This window comes from Clarias gariepinus, unplaced genomic scaffold (genome assembly GCF_024256425.1).
Source record: "Clarias gariepinus isolate MV-2021 ecotype Netherlands unplaced genomic scaffold, CGAR_prim_01v2 scaffold_35, whole genome shotgun sequence".
Taxonomy (NCBI): Eukaryota; Metazoa; Chordata; class Actinopteri; order Siluriformes; family Clariidae; genus Clarias; species Clarias gariepinus.
Window position 1 is genome coordinate 32,987 of NW_026521002.1, and position 16,091 is coordinate 49,077.

General features: G+C 40.2%; 1 protein-coding gene across 1 annotated transcript; it reads left to right on the plus strand.

Moving 5' to 3' along the window:
* The first annotated feature begins 8,977 nt into the window (after positions 1 to 8,977).
* LOC128517105 (uncharacterized) lies at positions 8,978 to 15,431 on the plus strand. Its single transcript, XM_053490891.1, has 2 exons — positions 8,978 to 9,039; positions 12,430 to 15,431. The coding sequence occupies exon 2, from the start codon at positions 12,456 to 12,458 to the stop codon at positions 13,071 to 13,073; it is 618 nt and encodes a 205-aa protein (XP_053346866.1). The 5' UTR covers positions 8,978 to 9,039; positions 12,430 to 12,455; the 3' UTR covers positions 13,074 to 15,431.
* Positions 15,432 to 16,091: the final 660 nt, after the last annotated feature.

Below are 16,091 nucleotides of genomic sequence, written 5' to 3' on the forward strand. Positions count from 1 at the left end.
TGTTCTCCTTCTTCCTGTGTTTGTCTGTCTGTAGTGTAAATCACTCGAGTTAGGCCTTGTTCACACGGGCGTTAAAATCCAGCGTTTTTCTGGCGTTCGTAGCGTCCGGTGAGCGCGGATCAAGCGCAGAGGGTTTTCTACACATAGGAGTCAATGAGAGTGTTCACATGGGCTTTGGTGACGTGCGTTTGTCCGGCTGCACGTTTATACGGCGTCAAAAAAACATTGCATGCAGCCCAACGAACGCAAGGAAAACGCTTCAGAGCACCGGTTATATCCCATGATCCTACATGCTATACAGGGAAATGTGAAATAAAAGCAAAATAAAGAAAATCTCACTGTCGCTGTATTATGATTTTTAAAACAAAAATGTTTAATGTCTAATCAAGCAAAATGGTCCATATTAAAAGGAGGCACTTAAAATAAAACGACATGGGCTTTTATATCCAGATCGCGACACACTGCCCCCACAGGTTAACACACACACTACAATCTGGGCTGCAGGCTGACGTTAGACAGAGACAAACCAACGCCGCTACAAAGCGCAACATAAACGTCTAGGACGTGCAGAGCGCGTTCGTTTATCCAAAAGTTAACTCCCGTGTGAACAAGGCCTAATCTTTTCAGCAGTTTGTTGTGCAGCAGGAAGTCTAATATTTAAAACAAAATACATTTTGAGCATTTTATATTATTCAACGCTGGAGCTTTTAACATCAGCCCTCGTCTCTCAGCAGCTTCACAAAATGAAGAGAACATGTTTATGAGTCACAGTGATGTTCACCTGAGTGTCGGCCCTCCAGCGCTGTGCTGGTAGTGTGTCCTCAGAGCTACACACACACACTTTTGTAAGATGATCTTGTACTTCACTTTTACTTGTTCCCACGTTCACATGGGTCCACTGCTGACTCTGACATTAAAGATGACAAAAAGCAATTAATACAAATAGGATTTTATATTAAAGTGCCACTATTATGCTTTTTTAAATATGATCTTTCATGCAGTGTGTCGTGTAGCTGTACGTGAACATAAACTATCTGCACTATCTGTGACGCCGACAGTCCACCATAGATGGAGTAAATAAAAGAGTCGGTTCACATTCGCCTAAACGAGTCGTTAGCAAATCTATCTTTACTTACGGATCCACGTCACTCCGTAACATATTTGCATAATGTCTGTCTATGTTCTGCGTCACGAACAACCTGCCCGCCATCTTACAAGTAACGTTACCAAACTCTTGTTAATGTGAGCGAGCATTCCTGCCGGGTTCGCTTAAACACTTTGTAATATAAAAAAACTATGTAAAAAAAAAAACCGAGAGCACACAAAATCCTTTTTAACTGTTTATTCTCCACCATTCACCAAAACTGAACTCTAACACTCACGAAGTGCGCATGTCTTATCTACGGCAAGCCTCGAGGGGAAAAATGTTAAAGAGTAAGGGCACGGAGCATGCGCACTTTGTGCATCACACACATACACACACACACACACACAAAATGCATGAGTAGTGATGGTGGACCAGCGCTGGTGTTATTAGTTTGGACAAGAGAAGGACAGATTGTTGTGGATCATTTTCTTTCGAAGATTTTTTAACCGGATTATCTTTGACTAGACATTTTCCCCGGACTTCTCACACTCCGTCATCGGCCTCTCGGATTCATTAACCCCGGTGAGACCGAACCATACTCCTCTAACACACAATACAATAAACACGGACTTCAGACATTCTCCACTCACTCGCGTTCACACACACATACCGTTTATTTTATATATAGTTAGTAAATATTGTTTATATCTTTGTTTGGTTGTTGTGCACCTTTTTCCTTTACTTTATTTAGTTTTGTATAATACACGTTCGCTTTATCCACTTGTTTGTGTTTGTCCTTTTTGCTCACCGGCCTTTTAACGCAACACCGACACAAAGATAAAAGAAATCTGGATTTTTGTAGCCACAGTTAATATAAATTTAGCTGGTCGTTAGACGGTAAAACCGACGCCATCTTTTCTATGTATTGACGCGTCTCCAGGGCCGTTGTTCAGTTATGGTCATGGGCGTTTCGTTTTCCGTCACACGCTGTAGCTGTAGACCAATCATAAATCACCGCCCCATCTGACCAATCACAGCAGTGAGGGCTCACGGAAAGGCGGGGTTTAGACAGACTGAATCTTCCAACTGCTTCACACGAGTCGTTTACGAATCATTTAGAAATGGAGTAAAATTAAATCTATTTTGGGAGAAAACTAAAGTGTTTTTTGACCTTGCATACATGTAAACCTGTTTTACAAAACTCATTAAGCAACAATAACAACCTTTAAAATGGCATAATAGGGGCACTTTAAGGTTTGAAATGCTCCATAACCCTCTAATAAAAGCTCCTGCTCCTCTTGAGAAATAAATTGAGCCGCTCTTTCTTCCAATTCATCAACCAATCAGAGGGCTTGTGATCAGTGTTTCTACTGTCGATCATATCACCTTTTAAACCAACGCTGGAGCGCGCAATAATCCTAGACATCTCAGTCCAGCTCTACTAATCATCAACCACAGGTGAGCTCGAATTAGCACGATGATCTCATCTTAGATGTGTCACTTCATCTCGGGTGTGTCACGTGACGCCAGGAGTCCATATTAACATCTCCTGTTCTACTGAACTTTCAGCCTCCTAACACACAGTATGAGTGCAGATCAATCCCTGCTATCCGTTATCACCCAGATGAGGATGGGTTCCCTGTTGAGTCTGGTTCCTCTCAAGGTTTCTTCCTATTACCATCTCAGGGAGTTTTTCCCTCAGCACCGTCACCCTCGGCTCGTTCATCAGGGACGATCTGATCATTCTGATTCCCCCCCCCCCCCCCCCCACCCCCCCACACACACACACACATCTCATACACACTTAAATAATTCTTTTGATTGTGTAAAGCTGCTTTGCGACAATGACAACTGCTAAAAGCGCTATACAAATAAATGGAATTGAATGTGTGTGTGTGTGTGTGTGTGTGTGTGTGTGTGTGTGTGTGTGTGTGTGTGTGTTTCTTTTCTGCACTAATATCTGTATAAGTTTCGGTTTCCATGTGTTGATTTCTTTTCTGGTAAAGTCCAGCCCCCTGTTTCACCATACTGAAGAGATGAGAAGGAGTGTGTGTGTGTGTGTGTGTGTGTGTGTGTGTACACCAGTATAAGAGTGTGTGAGAGAGAAAGGACACACAGGACCCCCAGCTCCCTGTAAAGGTGTGTATGTGGATTGTTTAGATCTGTCCTGCTGTAACTTAAGACCTCAGGTTGTTCTGATTCTCAGCAGATTATTATTTTAAATATGTGTTTATATGTCGGGTTATTTTTATGAAGATTAATCTAAGATTAAGTGTGTGTGTGTGTGTGTGTGTGTGAGATAAACTCTGTCTTGTGTTTATGATTAATAATGTTGTAGAGTTGAGGGTTTACAGTAGGGTCTGAGCGTCTCCGTCCTGAGGTCAGATGAGACGCGAGACGTGAGCTTGTTTACATTCCTGTCGCCTGGACGCTGATGTGAACTCACAGAACTCTTGCTCAAACTCTCCGCGTTGTTGATTTCAGGACCAGTCATGGTGAAGATCAGAACCCTGAACGAGATTTCTCAGCTCTATAACTCGGACTTCAACCAGCCGCCTCCGCGAACCGGACTCGATCTGCTCTACTGGTTTGCTCAGAAGTACCGAGAGCTTAAACCTACAACTGGAGCCTTCGGCTTCCACAGGTTCTACAACAGGATTGATGATGATGATGATGAGCTCCTGCCCAATCAGGACTGCCTGTATTATGAGGTGGGAAATCTTAAAGCCCCACGAGCTGATAAACTGCCCGACTACGTGCGGAAAGACGACAGGAGCAACATGGATCGTATCATCGTGCGTCTGAACGACGGCTGGATCGACAGGGTGTACGTGACCGAACACGTGGATCAGAAGAACTTCAGCCACACCCGCACCTACCGAGTCAGTCTGGGTCTCCTGAATCAGATCAGCAGGATGGGGAGAGAGCAGTTCCTCAAACGGATGGAGAAGCCACAGGTTAAACTTCAGAGTAACGTCTATTACAACAACCAGAGCGCTCGAGCGTCTGACCAGCAGAGTGACGAGTCCTGGTGCACCATTCTGTAACCCGTCACCTGTCCATCAACACTCCTACATCTACTCTCAGGCTTTATATCCACTTCACTCCCAGTACTTCAGTACATTAGTGCAGTAGACCACAGTTACAGCTGGAGATTTAAACTGCAATAAATGACATTAATCCACTCATCCAGACTCGCTTTCATTCTTTCTTTCTTTAAATCCGTCTGACGGAGTGGAGACAGAATCAGAGTCGTGATTATATTCACTATTACAGAAACTAATATTTATATACAGTACATAAGGCTTATTTACTAATATTAATAAATATTTATAAATGAAAACATGAGGAATATAAATCATCATGAGCTAATAGTAAACACAATGGTGTGGATACACACCAAACCGGTTATGTAAACACGCACACACACCCACACACACACACACACTTCCTGTTATTTATTTATCCAGCGTGTCATTTTTTAAAATCCAGATTCAATTAAATGTGGAAAAGATAATTAATAATTAATCACAGATTTCAACAACAACAACAACAACAACAATAATAATAATAATAATACATAATTGTCGCCCCGTGCTGAGGTCAGGAGGGAACAGGAACAGGAACAGGGACGTCCGTCTGTCGCCCCGTCATGTAAATAAGAAAGAAATAAGATGAAGATCTAAAAGTCAAATGTAATGAAATCGATTTAAGGGTTTAAAAGTGATTTAAAGGAAAGTTGAATAAACATCTGTGTTTCTATCAGATTCAGTAAAATGTGTGTGTGTGTGTGTGTGTGTGTGTGTGTGTGTGTGTGATATTTCCTGCTGAATAAGTTTCAATCTCTGTGAGTAATGGTGTTGAGTTGAAGTCCAGCCTCCTGTTTCACTTTGAGGAAGTAATGATTGTGTGTGTGTGTGTGTGTGTGTGTGTGTGTGTGTGTGTGAGTCTCTCTCACACACACACCACTGAAGAGAGAGAGAGAGGACACACAGGACATCCTTCAGCCTGAACAGGTGTGTATGTGGATTACTGGACAGTTTACAGGTTTAGTTTTATCTCGGTGTAACTCAAGACCTCAGATGGTTATAAAGTCTTAAGACGTATGTTGTTGTAAATTTAACCTCTAGGGGGCGACGACGTCGTCAATCCGGCCAATTTCTCTACAAGTGTTTTTGTAAATGAAATTATATTGTAGTAACTCAGAAAAAACCTGTAGACAAACGGTAGACGCTTCTCCCTCCGAAAGGTTTATTGCCGAATACATGTTTGTTATTAAATGAATGTTAAAAATAAAAAACACAGATTGGAGACACGCCCAACAGGACAGGAAGGGCTTGAATGAAGTTATTTAAACTTGTTTTTTTTTTCATAAATTTCAATATTTTCCCATAAATGTTTCTAATCCTTATATACACAATATCATTATTTGCCCACGAATGTCTGGAATCAGGCAGCTGATGATCGACTTCCACTTTATTAAAGGCAGTTTATTCAGCAAAGGACAGACGAGTATAGAAACACAAATATATACTCGCTAAGTCCCTCTAACGCTTTTACTGTGTAGGTTATTTTGCATATATTCTTTCTGAGTGTTGAGTGCTGTGGACACACCCAACACTTTCAGCAACTCAGGTCTGTGTTCAAGACAATCTTTCTTTATTCTCCTTTTTCTCTGCTAAAGTTTGAAATTGTATTTTTTTTGTGTGTGTGCAATTTGACATAAGTTTAAATGTTGCACATGAATCTGACATATTTACATCAGCCACATTATGAAAGCCCAGTTTGTTCTCTACATAAATAAGGGGAAACGTATCAGTTACTATATTGGTAAAGATTTAAAATTTACACAGATTTAAGAAAAGCGCTGAATCACTGAGGTCAAACCCTCACTCGAACCCTCACTCGAACCCTCACTTGAACCCTCACTCGAACCCTCACTCAAACCCTCACTCGAACCCTCACTCAAACCCTCACGGAACCCTCACCCGAACCCTCACTCGAACCCTTACTCGAACCCTCACTCGAACCCTCACTCGAACCCTCACTCGAACCCTCAACCCTCACTCAACCCTCACCGAACCCTCACCAAACCCTCACTTAAACGCTCACCGAACCCTCACTCGAACCCTCACTCAAACGCTCACCAAACCCTTACCAAACCCTCAACCCTCACTCGAACCCTCACTCGAACCCTCAACCCTCACTCGAACCCTCACCGAACCCTCACTCGAACCCTCACTCGAACCCTTACCAAACCCTTACTTGAACCCTCACTCGAACCCTCACCGAACCCTCACCCCAACCCTCACTCGAACCCTCACCGAACCCTCACCCGAACCCTCACCGAACCCTCCCCCGAACCCTCACTTAAACCCTCACCGAACCCTCACTCGAACCCTCACTCGAACCCTCACTCTCGTCCCATTTCAGGTAAAAAAAAAAAGTGTTGATCCTTCAGGTGTGAATTTATATAATTCTCTTTTCAGCTCTCAGCCATGAAGATAATCAATTCTTTAGACGAGCTGCGAGACTCTAACTTCGGCCAGCCGGATCCCCGACACGGCCTGAACCTCCTGTACTGGTTCTCCTTTGAATACACGTCCATCAACATTAAAAACCAGATGAAAGTTAAGCTGCAGAAGCCTCAATCTGGAGCGTTTGGGTTCTGCAGATTCCACAACAATGAGCATCTCCTCCCTGTGCAGAACGTCCCGTACTTCGAGGTGGGAAATCTTCATGATCGAGGAGATGAACTGCCCGTGTATGTGAAGCAGAAATACACACACCAGATGGATGAGAGCAACAAGGATCGCATCATCATCAGCCTGAAGGACAACACCATAGAGAAGGTGTACGTGACCGAACACATGAATCAGAAGAAATTCAACCCTGACAAGACCTACGAAGTCAGTGGGAGTGTTATCCGTCAGATCAGCAGGATGGGGAGAGAGCAGTTCCTCAAACAGATGCAGCAATCCTGGTGTACGATTCTGTAACCAGTCACGAGTCCTGCGCTGTGTTTCTCCATCATCTGTCCTTAAACACTCCCACATCTTCTCTCAGGACTTATAGTCACTTTATATTCTCTCTGGTTTATTATTACGGGATTAGAACACAGTTACAGCTGGAGGTTCTGTAGTTTGGTTGAATTGTAATAAATGAAATTAATCCACTCATCCAGTTTCTCTTTTATTCTTTAAATCCGTCTGTTCTCACTCTCACACTGACGCCAGGACCAAGACTAAACCTCAACTACAGATTATAATAAAGTCTAATAGTTCATTTAATATATTCTGTTCCAAAGATTTTAGTGAAAGTGTGATAAAGTGTGTGTGGCAGTTTTGATTGTCAGCGCAGTAAAGAGTAAATAAAACATTTAAATGAACTAATAAATGAATGAAGAATATATCTCTCTTAAGTGTTTAGTTAAACCCAAGTGTAAGAGACGGAGCTCGATCGACAGGTGAATAGTTCAGATCTCAGCTTTGGACTGTGAGATGAAAATAAACCCTGCGCTGCTCTATAAGTTTTGACCCCCGGTGTGAATTTGGTGAAGATCAGAGAGAGTCGATCTTATTAAAGAATCTAAAATATCACAAAAGCTCCTCTTACTGTTTTTAAGGGAGAGTTTTAGACCTTCTGGGATTTCACTGCATATCGTACTGTGTGTGACTGTGTGTGTGATGAATCAAATTTTAATATGAATTTGAGTTTGGTTAGTGAGACGGAGACGTAGACAGAGACATGAGTGTTGTTTTCCTATCACACTCCTAATCTGAGATCTGAGCTCCCTGTTTCCAGCTCAGGAAATGAACAGTTCAGGAGCGACACGAGCCGAAACCAAACACACTCCGACCTGCGGCTTCACCTCACTAACCAACGGTGCGAATATGAAGGAAATCACAGGAGATCAAAATTTTCCCAAAAGTTAGGGGGGTCAAAACTTATAGAGCAGCGCAGGGTTTGTTTTCTCATCACACTCCAAAGCTGAGATCTGGGAGATGATTAGCGCTGAGTGAAGTCCACATTAAAGGACTATATAAAGCTGTTTGGAGCAAAATGTGTAAAATCTGTCGACTTTAACACCAAATACGTTGTTGTTGTTGTTGTTGTTGTTGTTCCTCATAAATAACACAAACACAACGGGGCTGATTTATGACCATAACAGTGCAGTTACACATCCTCTGATTATGTGTGCAAAATTCACACACACACACTCACACACACACACGCGCACACACACACACACACACACACACACACACACACACACACACACACACACACACACACACTATGTTGTTATTTCACTCAGTGTTTCACTCCACCTATACATGAATGTGGAAGAACTTAATTTTTCAAGCGAAGAAAACTTAACTGGTTTTAATATAAATTCCTTTCATACACAAACTTATTATTACTGTGGATTACAGACCATAAACTAAACGTTTACATGTTTATTTTAACATTAAAGCATTTTAGGTTTTATTTATTTCAGACTTTCTTAAAGGTTGTTATTTTAATTTAAATAAAATAAAAAATTAATTCATTAATGTATCAGACTCCTCCTCTTCCTCCTCCTCCTCCTCCTCCTCATCATCATCATCATCATCATTATCCTACTACTAATTTTTCTTGCATTTTAAAATCAGACAGCATTTATTTCTACCACCTGTTTTTTATTTATTTATTTAAAAATTCTAAAAATCTCTCTTTTTGTCTTGTGTAAGTGTTATATGAAACTATTTGCAAAATGTCCAAACATGAAATTCCTGTATGGTTTCCCTACAAGGCCACACCCCAAAACACATTCAGCTGGAGACAAGAGGCGGAGCCTTCTGGAATGAGAAGTAACCTGATTGACAGGTGAGTAGCTCCGCCTCTTTACCCTGCTTGGTCGGATCGGTGCTGCTCTGTGTCCCGGTTTCATTTTACAGAAGCTGCTGAAGGTGAGGAGAAACTTCACAAAACTGGAACATGAAATCAGAAAGTGTTTAAGTGTTTAACTCGTCTAGTGTTATTTAGTAAAAGGTGGAGATGGAGTGTGTGGAGGAGATGACGTTCATCTCTCACACTTGACTTTCAGTTTCATTTCTCCAGAAACGCTCAGTGAGGAAGGAGCAGGAGTGTAAACGTACTGAGGAGCTCAGCGTGAAACCTGATCCAGACTCATAACAACATCCTGGTTATTTACTGACTTACTTAATTACTTATTTGTTTATCTGTTTAATGGGTCTTGAAATTACAGAGACTCCACAGATTTCCAGATTTAATTGTGTGACATTAAGAATACCAAAGTAAAGTTTTGCACAGTGTGATACACAGTCATACCAGTGTTCATGACCTGGAAAAGGAAAAGGGGAGTGCAGAATAGGGAAGACAGCACTGAAATGGAAATGCAAATATTTGGGGTAAATAAAAGTCAAAATAAAGATATTATTAACATATAAGAGTATTTAAATATTTACAATAGCAGGATAAAGTTTGTGAATCTTTTGAAATGTCATGGTTTTCTCCATTAATTTGTCATAAAATGTGATCTGATCTTCATTTAAGTTGAAAGTATTAACAAATATAATGAGCTTAATATAATAACACAATCAAATGTCTTTATTGAGAACAGCCATAAAAACCTGATAGTGCTGGTGGAAAAGTGTGTGAATCCTCAGAAAAGCTAACTGGAGTCAGGTGTTGGTGTAGCTGGAGTCTTGTTAAGAAGATGAGTTTGGAGGTGTGGACTAGAGACACTCTGACTGATTAAAGAGACTTCAAGAGCTTTCAGTGATTAGATTGGATTAGATTAGATTAAATTGGATTAGAATGGATTAGATTAGATTAGATTAGATTAGATTAGATTGGATTGGATTGGATTAAAATGGATTAGATTAGATAAGATTAGATTGGATTAGATTAGATTGGATTGGATTGGATTAGATTAGATTAGATTAGACTCTATTGTCACTACACATGTATAGTACGAGGCAAAAATACACTTAGCAGTGAGGGAGGAAAACACAGTAACTGCAAATGAGCAGATGATTACAGGTGATGCAATAAGGACGATATTGTGGCCCATAATAAATAATCAGCGTATGTAAACTGTACACAGAAAGGGTTATATACTGAATAATATATATAGACTTAGTGCAATGAAGGAAGATATATAGCATGACAAAATAATAAAACAATCTCTGATGAAGAATTGTTGATTGACATAAAGCGTGAAAGGGTTACAAAGTGATTTTAAAGGCTTTAGAAACTCACCAGTCTACAGTAAATGGTGAATGGAGACACTTGGGACTGTGTCTACTCTACCAAAAAGTGGACGCCCAGTCAAAAAGACCCGAAGAGCAGAATGAAGACTCATCACTGAGGTAAAGACACAACCTCGAGTGACAGCTAAGATTGGAGGGCGTCACTGGAACTGGATAACATCTGTGTTCATGAGTCTACAGGACGTAAATCATTGACCAAGTCCATGGCAGGACACCACAAAGGGAGCCGCTGCTTACTAAAAAGACCATCACTGCACACCTGAAGTTTGTGAAAGAGCACATTGACTCTCCACAGCCGTGTCGGAAAAAGGTTTCGTGCACTGATGAAACTAAGGTTGAACTATGCAGCTCTACATCTGGTGTAAAATGGACACGACTAACCATCATGAAAACATCATCACAACCATGAAGTATGGTGGAGGAAACATCATGATTTGGACCTGCTTTGCTACATCATTCATAGAGGGGAAGATGAATCCCCAAGCGTATCAAAAAATTCTTCAGGATAATGTGAAAATGTCTGTACATCAGCTGAAACTCTGTAGAAGTTGGACAACAGGACAAAGACCCAAAAAACGAGACACAACAGAGTCCAGACCTCAACCCAGTAGAGATGATGTGGAGGGACTTGAAGAGAGTCGGGACGTCCAGAGGATAAGTAACAGAGCTAAAGTAGTTCTGCTGAGAAGAGTGGACTAAAACTCCTCCTGGACCATGTGCAGGTCTGATCTACAGCTACAGGAAGCAAATGATTGAGGTTATTGCTGCCAAGGGGGCGGGGTCAAACTGTTATTAATTCCAAGGGTTCACTTACTTTTTCCACTACGATTCTGAATGTTGAATCAGTGTGTTCAATAATGACGTGAAATATCAGATTTTTTTGTGTTATTATTTTACATTATATTTGTCAATACTTCTGACTAGATGAACATTTAATGACAAATTAATGCAGAAAACCATAAAATTCCCAAAAGTTCACACTTTTCATACTTTTTCTTGCCACTGTATATATTTAACACTAAACCACCACCAGCACCAATAATATAAATAATAATATTAATAATCTTTACCTAAAGTATATTTCACTTTACCTTTTACTCTTGCTCTTGATTAATTCCCTCTAATAGTGCAGGTTTATATCAATGCACCTGTTCTTATGTGTGTGTGTAACCTCAGGGTAAGGCCCCCCGCGACAAGATAAAGCAGTATAGTATAGTACAAATAAAACTGAATTACATTGAATTGAATATAGTTGATAAGTGATAAGAATAAAAGTGCAACGTCATTTTTTTGATAAATAAAACTTTTTAATTGTTGGAATAATTGTCAAGAATCGATAAGAGCAACTTCAATTTAATTCAATTCAATTTTATTTGTATAGTGCTTTTAACAATTGTCATTGTCGCTTTACACAATTAAAATAATTATTTAAGTGTGTATGAGATGTGTGTGTGTGTAAATCAGAATGATCAGATCGTCCCTGATGAACGAGTCGAGGGTGACGATGCTGAGGGAAAAACTCCCTGAGATGTTAATAGGAAGGAACCTTGAGAGGAACCAGACTCAACAGGGAACCCATCCTCATCTGGGTGATAACAGATAGCAGGGATTGATCTGCACTCATACTGTGTGTTAGGAGGCTGGAAGTTCAGTAGGACAGGAGATGTTAATTGATGTTAATATGGAGTCCAGGTTGTTATTGGAGACTCGTGAACTATCGAGCAACTACAGCCAAGTCAAGTCCTCCTTCACTGCAGCTTGTTTTATTTATTGCAGGTTTATTTGTTAATATAATTGAAAGACTAATAATGCTGGAGTTAGTGGTTTATTTCAGTAAATTAAAAAAAAAAAAAGTTATATAAAAGAGGTCTGATGTAGAGTTTTAGTCCCTTTGTGTAAATTATAAGTAGAAGTAAATTAATCATTTAGCTTATGCTTTATGAACTTTATGAACATTTTGTATATAGCTATAATCATTAATAAATGTAAGTGAAGTGAACTAATCAAACAGTAGAACAAGACAGTGAACTGAAATCTCAGTGATTTATAATCGCTCTTTTACAGAATCCTCTGGATCATCAGAGCTGACGATGCTGTCCGAGCTGCACCACACAGACCAGCTGAAAGATGCTGGGTTCGGTCGGCCTCCACCCCGACATGGCCTCCATCTGCTCCACTGGTTCTGTACAGAGTGCCTCGATTTTAATAATAACACGATGGTTCCACGCTGTAGTCCTGAGGACGGGGATTTCGGGTTTCACCTGTTTAAGAATGAACCTGACCAAAACAATATTAAACTGCTGCCGCATATAAACTTCCCGTACTACGTGGTGGGGAATCTGAACAAAGACGGAGCAGAAGATCTGCCCTATGACGTCCGGCAAGCTAATGCTGGTCACCATGACGACAGCAATAAGGACCGCATCATAGTCAGCCTTATAAACGACTGCTTTGATAAAGTTTACATCACTGAACACATAAACGAGAGGGACTATGACCCCAACGAAACCTACTTAATAAAAAAGAAACTGATTAAATACATCAGAAGTAAGACCAGGGCGGAGTTCTTGGACCAGATGGGCATCACAGCCCCTGAAGTGAGAATCAACATGGAACTGGCTCCTGCTCCAGAGAGGAATGAACGGAACAATACTGCACAAAACCCACCGCAGAGCAAAGGATTCTGGGAGTATTGTACAATCCTGTAAACAATTCTCCCAGTGAGGGTTTAATCCTGAAACTACACACATTCACCCCTCAGACCTACTGTAGACATGCCCCAGACATTCAGACCTCAACTACATACTGAAGCATTAAACTTACACCAGAGGTGTGAACTAAACACCGGTGGTTTTAATGATCGGAGCGTGTAGTTTAAAAACCCCACACAATCAGCTGCAGAACCCGAATCTGACCAGAAGCAGCTCTCCTCTTCCCTCCGACTCGATGGTGGACGGGGTGTGGCCTTCAGCCATCTCATAGAACTCTCTGTAAATCACCAATGCTCCAATCAAAAGCCAGGAAGTTAGTTTTTGTGTGTAATTCCTCTATTTCCTGACATTGTACCCGAGACGTCACAGTCCAGGAATATGAGAAATATGTGAGAAACATTTGAGATTCCGACTCTGTTTTTATATCATCATCTGTCGTGAAGCCTCACACAAACACATTTTATATACATGTATATATATACCTTTCTCTTTCTGATGTTGTCCTGAGGGTGTACTAACCTTTGCACTCCTCACCGTGCAGTAAACAGAGACAATGCGTCAGTGTTTGCAGTAAACACACGTGTGTTTCCGTAAGTCTTTCTGTAGCTACAGGGATAAAACCCTCTCATCTGTAACTCCCAGTTAAAGTGTGAGTTTAACCCCTGAGGAGGTCATCCAGTCATATTTACTCTCATCAGCTTTAGTGGAAATGAAGGTAAAATAACATCTGTTATACTCAACACATCTAATAAATCATTGGTCATGTACACGTTTTACAGCAGATTTTTATAGCTTTTAAAAAAGATTGATTATGGATTAAATGGAGTTAGAGTTTTATCTTGTTCATGTTTAAGGTTTAAGGTTCTGTTCATTATATAAGCTGTTTGGTGTCTCTATGTTCATATCTGAAATAATGAGTGAAGGGCTATAATGTCTTACAAATACTTACACTTTAATTGTGCACATTTTAAATTAGACTATCTATATAAATAAAAGAAATGCCTTTTAATGATGTCTTCGTTTCATACATTGGAGGACCTGAAACCAGACTCAGAAAATATTCTGTCTGTCCGTCCAGTCAGATTCTGTCTCAGCGTCACACAAAACTGTCCGTCTAGACGTTACTGAATCTCCTGCAGTCCTTAGATCTCTGTCTGAAGTTTAATCTGCACCATCAGTGAATCTAAATGTGGAGTAAAAGTGATGTTATGAACAGTTATGTGTGGGATTTAATAATCTACTGTAAAATAATCTACTAATGCGCTACTGTCTCAATGTAAACAAACACCTGCACCAATAGATATTAATTAGAAAAGATAAAGTGAATATTTTCTTTCTATTAGGACAACTTAGTGTAAACAAGGCGTAAGATACTCAACCTTACAGAATGGGATTTCTTTGTATTAATAAGTTAGACAGAGAGTTCTGCTGTACAGAGAGACACACAGACATGTACGTGGGCTTCAGCCTCAAATAATAATAATAATAATAATAATATCACTGATTATATTAAAGATCGGCAGATTATTATAATTTTTTTGGATTTTTTTCCCCGTCACTAGGGGGCTCCCACATTAAGGCTACTACTACCACTCAGTCGAGAGGGCTGAAGACTATGAGGTGTTTTCTCCGAAACCTCAAAGACTGATTAGCTGTAGAGCCGTGATTAATGTGGAAGCACTAAGTACCTCTGAGAGAGCTCGGACAATCAGCTCTCTCTAGGTTGGCTGCGAGAGGTTACAGCATCACTTCACCACTTTGCCACTCGAAGGCCCAGCAGATTATTACTAACACTAGTGTGTGTGTGTGTATCCAAAGGACTCAAATATTAAATTTACCCAAATATCCCCCATAATAAATAATGAAAACTCAGATAAAAAAAAAATTACCAGCACTTTACTTTTAAAAAGAATTGTGATTGGTGTTAGACGATAGAAGGAGGACTACTGTGTAGGATGAATTTAGCACACACACACACTAATGGAATCATCGCTCTCTGACAATCCTACAGTGCCCGTGAGAGAGAAGAACCATTGGCTTAGGTGTGATCATGTGACGCTTGGAAGACAAAGCGCATGCACACTACTTGTATATGAAGACCTCGCTCGTTTACCAAGTTAAAATGTATTTAAAAATGTAGCGTGTGTTGCAAAATACTCGCAGGTTACTCACAATCCAAGGTTCCACAGTACTTGCAACTTAAATGTCAGAACTTCAGACTGACTGTCTTATTTTTTCTGATTCCAAAATAATGTTATTTCAATTTAAATATTTTTACTTAAAGATGATGTTACACATGTTAAATTGTATATTTATAGAGACGTTGAAATTAAAGCTGACATGAACATGGAAACATTTTAATGACTCAGTTCTAAATTATTATTATTATTATTATTATTATTATTATTATTATTATTATTCCAGTAGTTCCTGATGAGCAGGTCACTCCCCGCACACGTTCCTCTCACACCTCTCTGTCTTACAATTGGACTCCACCTTCATGCTATTTATTCACAATGTTCTGCTAAACATTACACCAATACAACACTCCTCACAGCAGGTAACTTCACTATACTATTTGTGATTTAAAGTTTGTGTGCTATAAGTTAATCAAGATCTGATTAACGAGGTGATCAGCTTTCATCTGTTGCTTTACTTCTGTAATAATTTTATCTCAGGATATTTATAAATGGTAAAGGACAGCGTGGATTTAAAAATATTAATAGGATATTGGTATTAAATATGTACAATATGTACATGGGTTAATATGTACACTAAACGATCAAACACTTTGGCCATCACTTTGTTTCTTTATTAAATAATCTGTCTGTCACTGCGGGGGTTTTTCTCTGTAGTCTGCGCTGATCGCTCATGTCTGGAATTAAAACCTTAAACGACATGGCCGAGCTCCAGCGCTCAGGGTTCGGCCAGCCGTCTCCTCGACACGGACTCAGACTGCTCTACTGGTTCCTGAACACCTGTGTGGAAGTCAACCAGCGGAACCGGATGATTTCC

Bases quoted from the DNA above. Each gene is read 5' to 3' on its own strand.
- LOC128517105 (XM_053490891.1), top strand. From the start codon at position 12,456: ATGCTGTCCGAGCTGCACCACACAGACCAGCTGAAAGATGCTGGGTTC.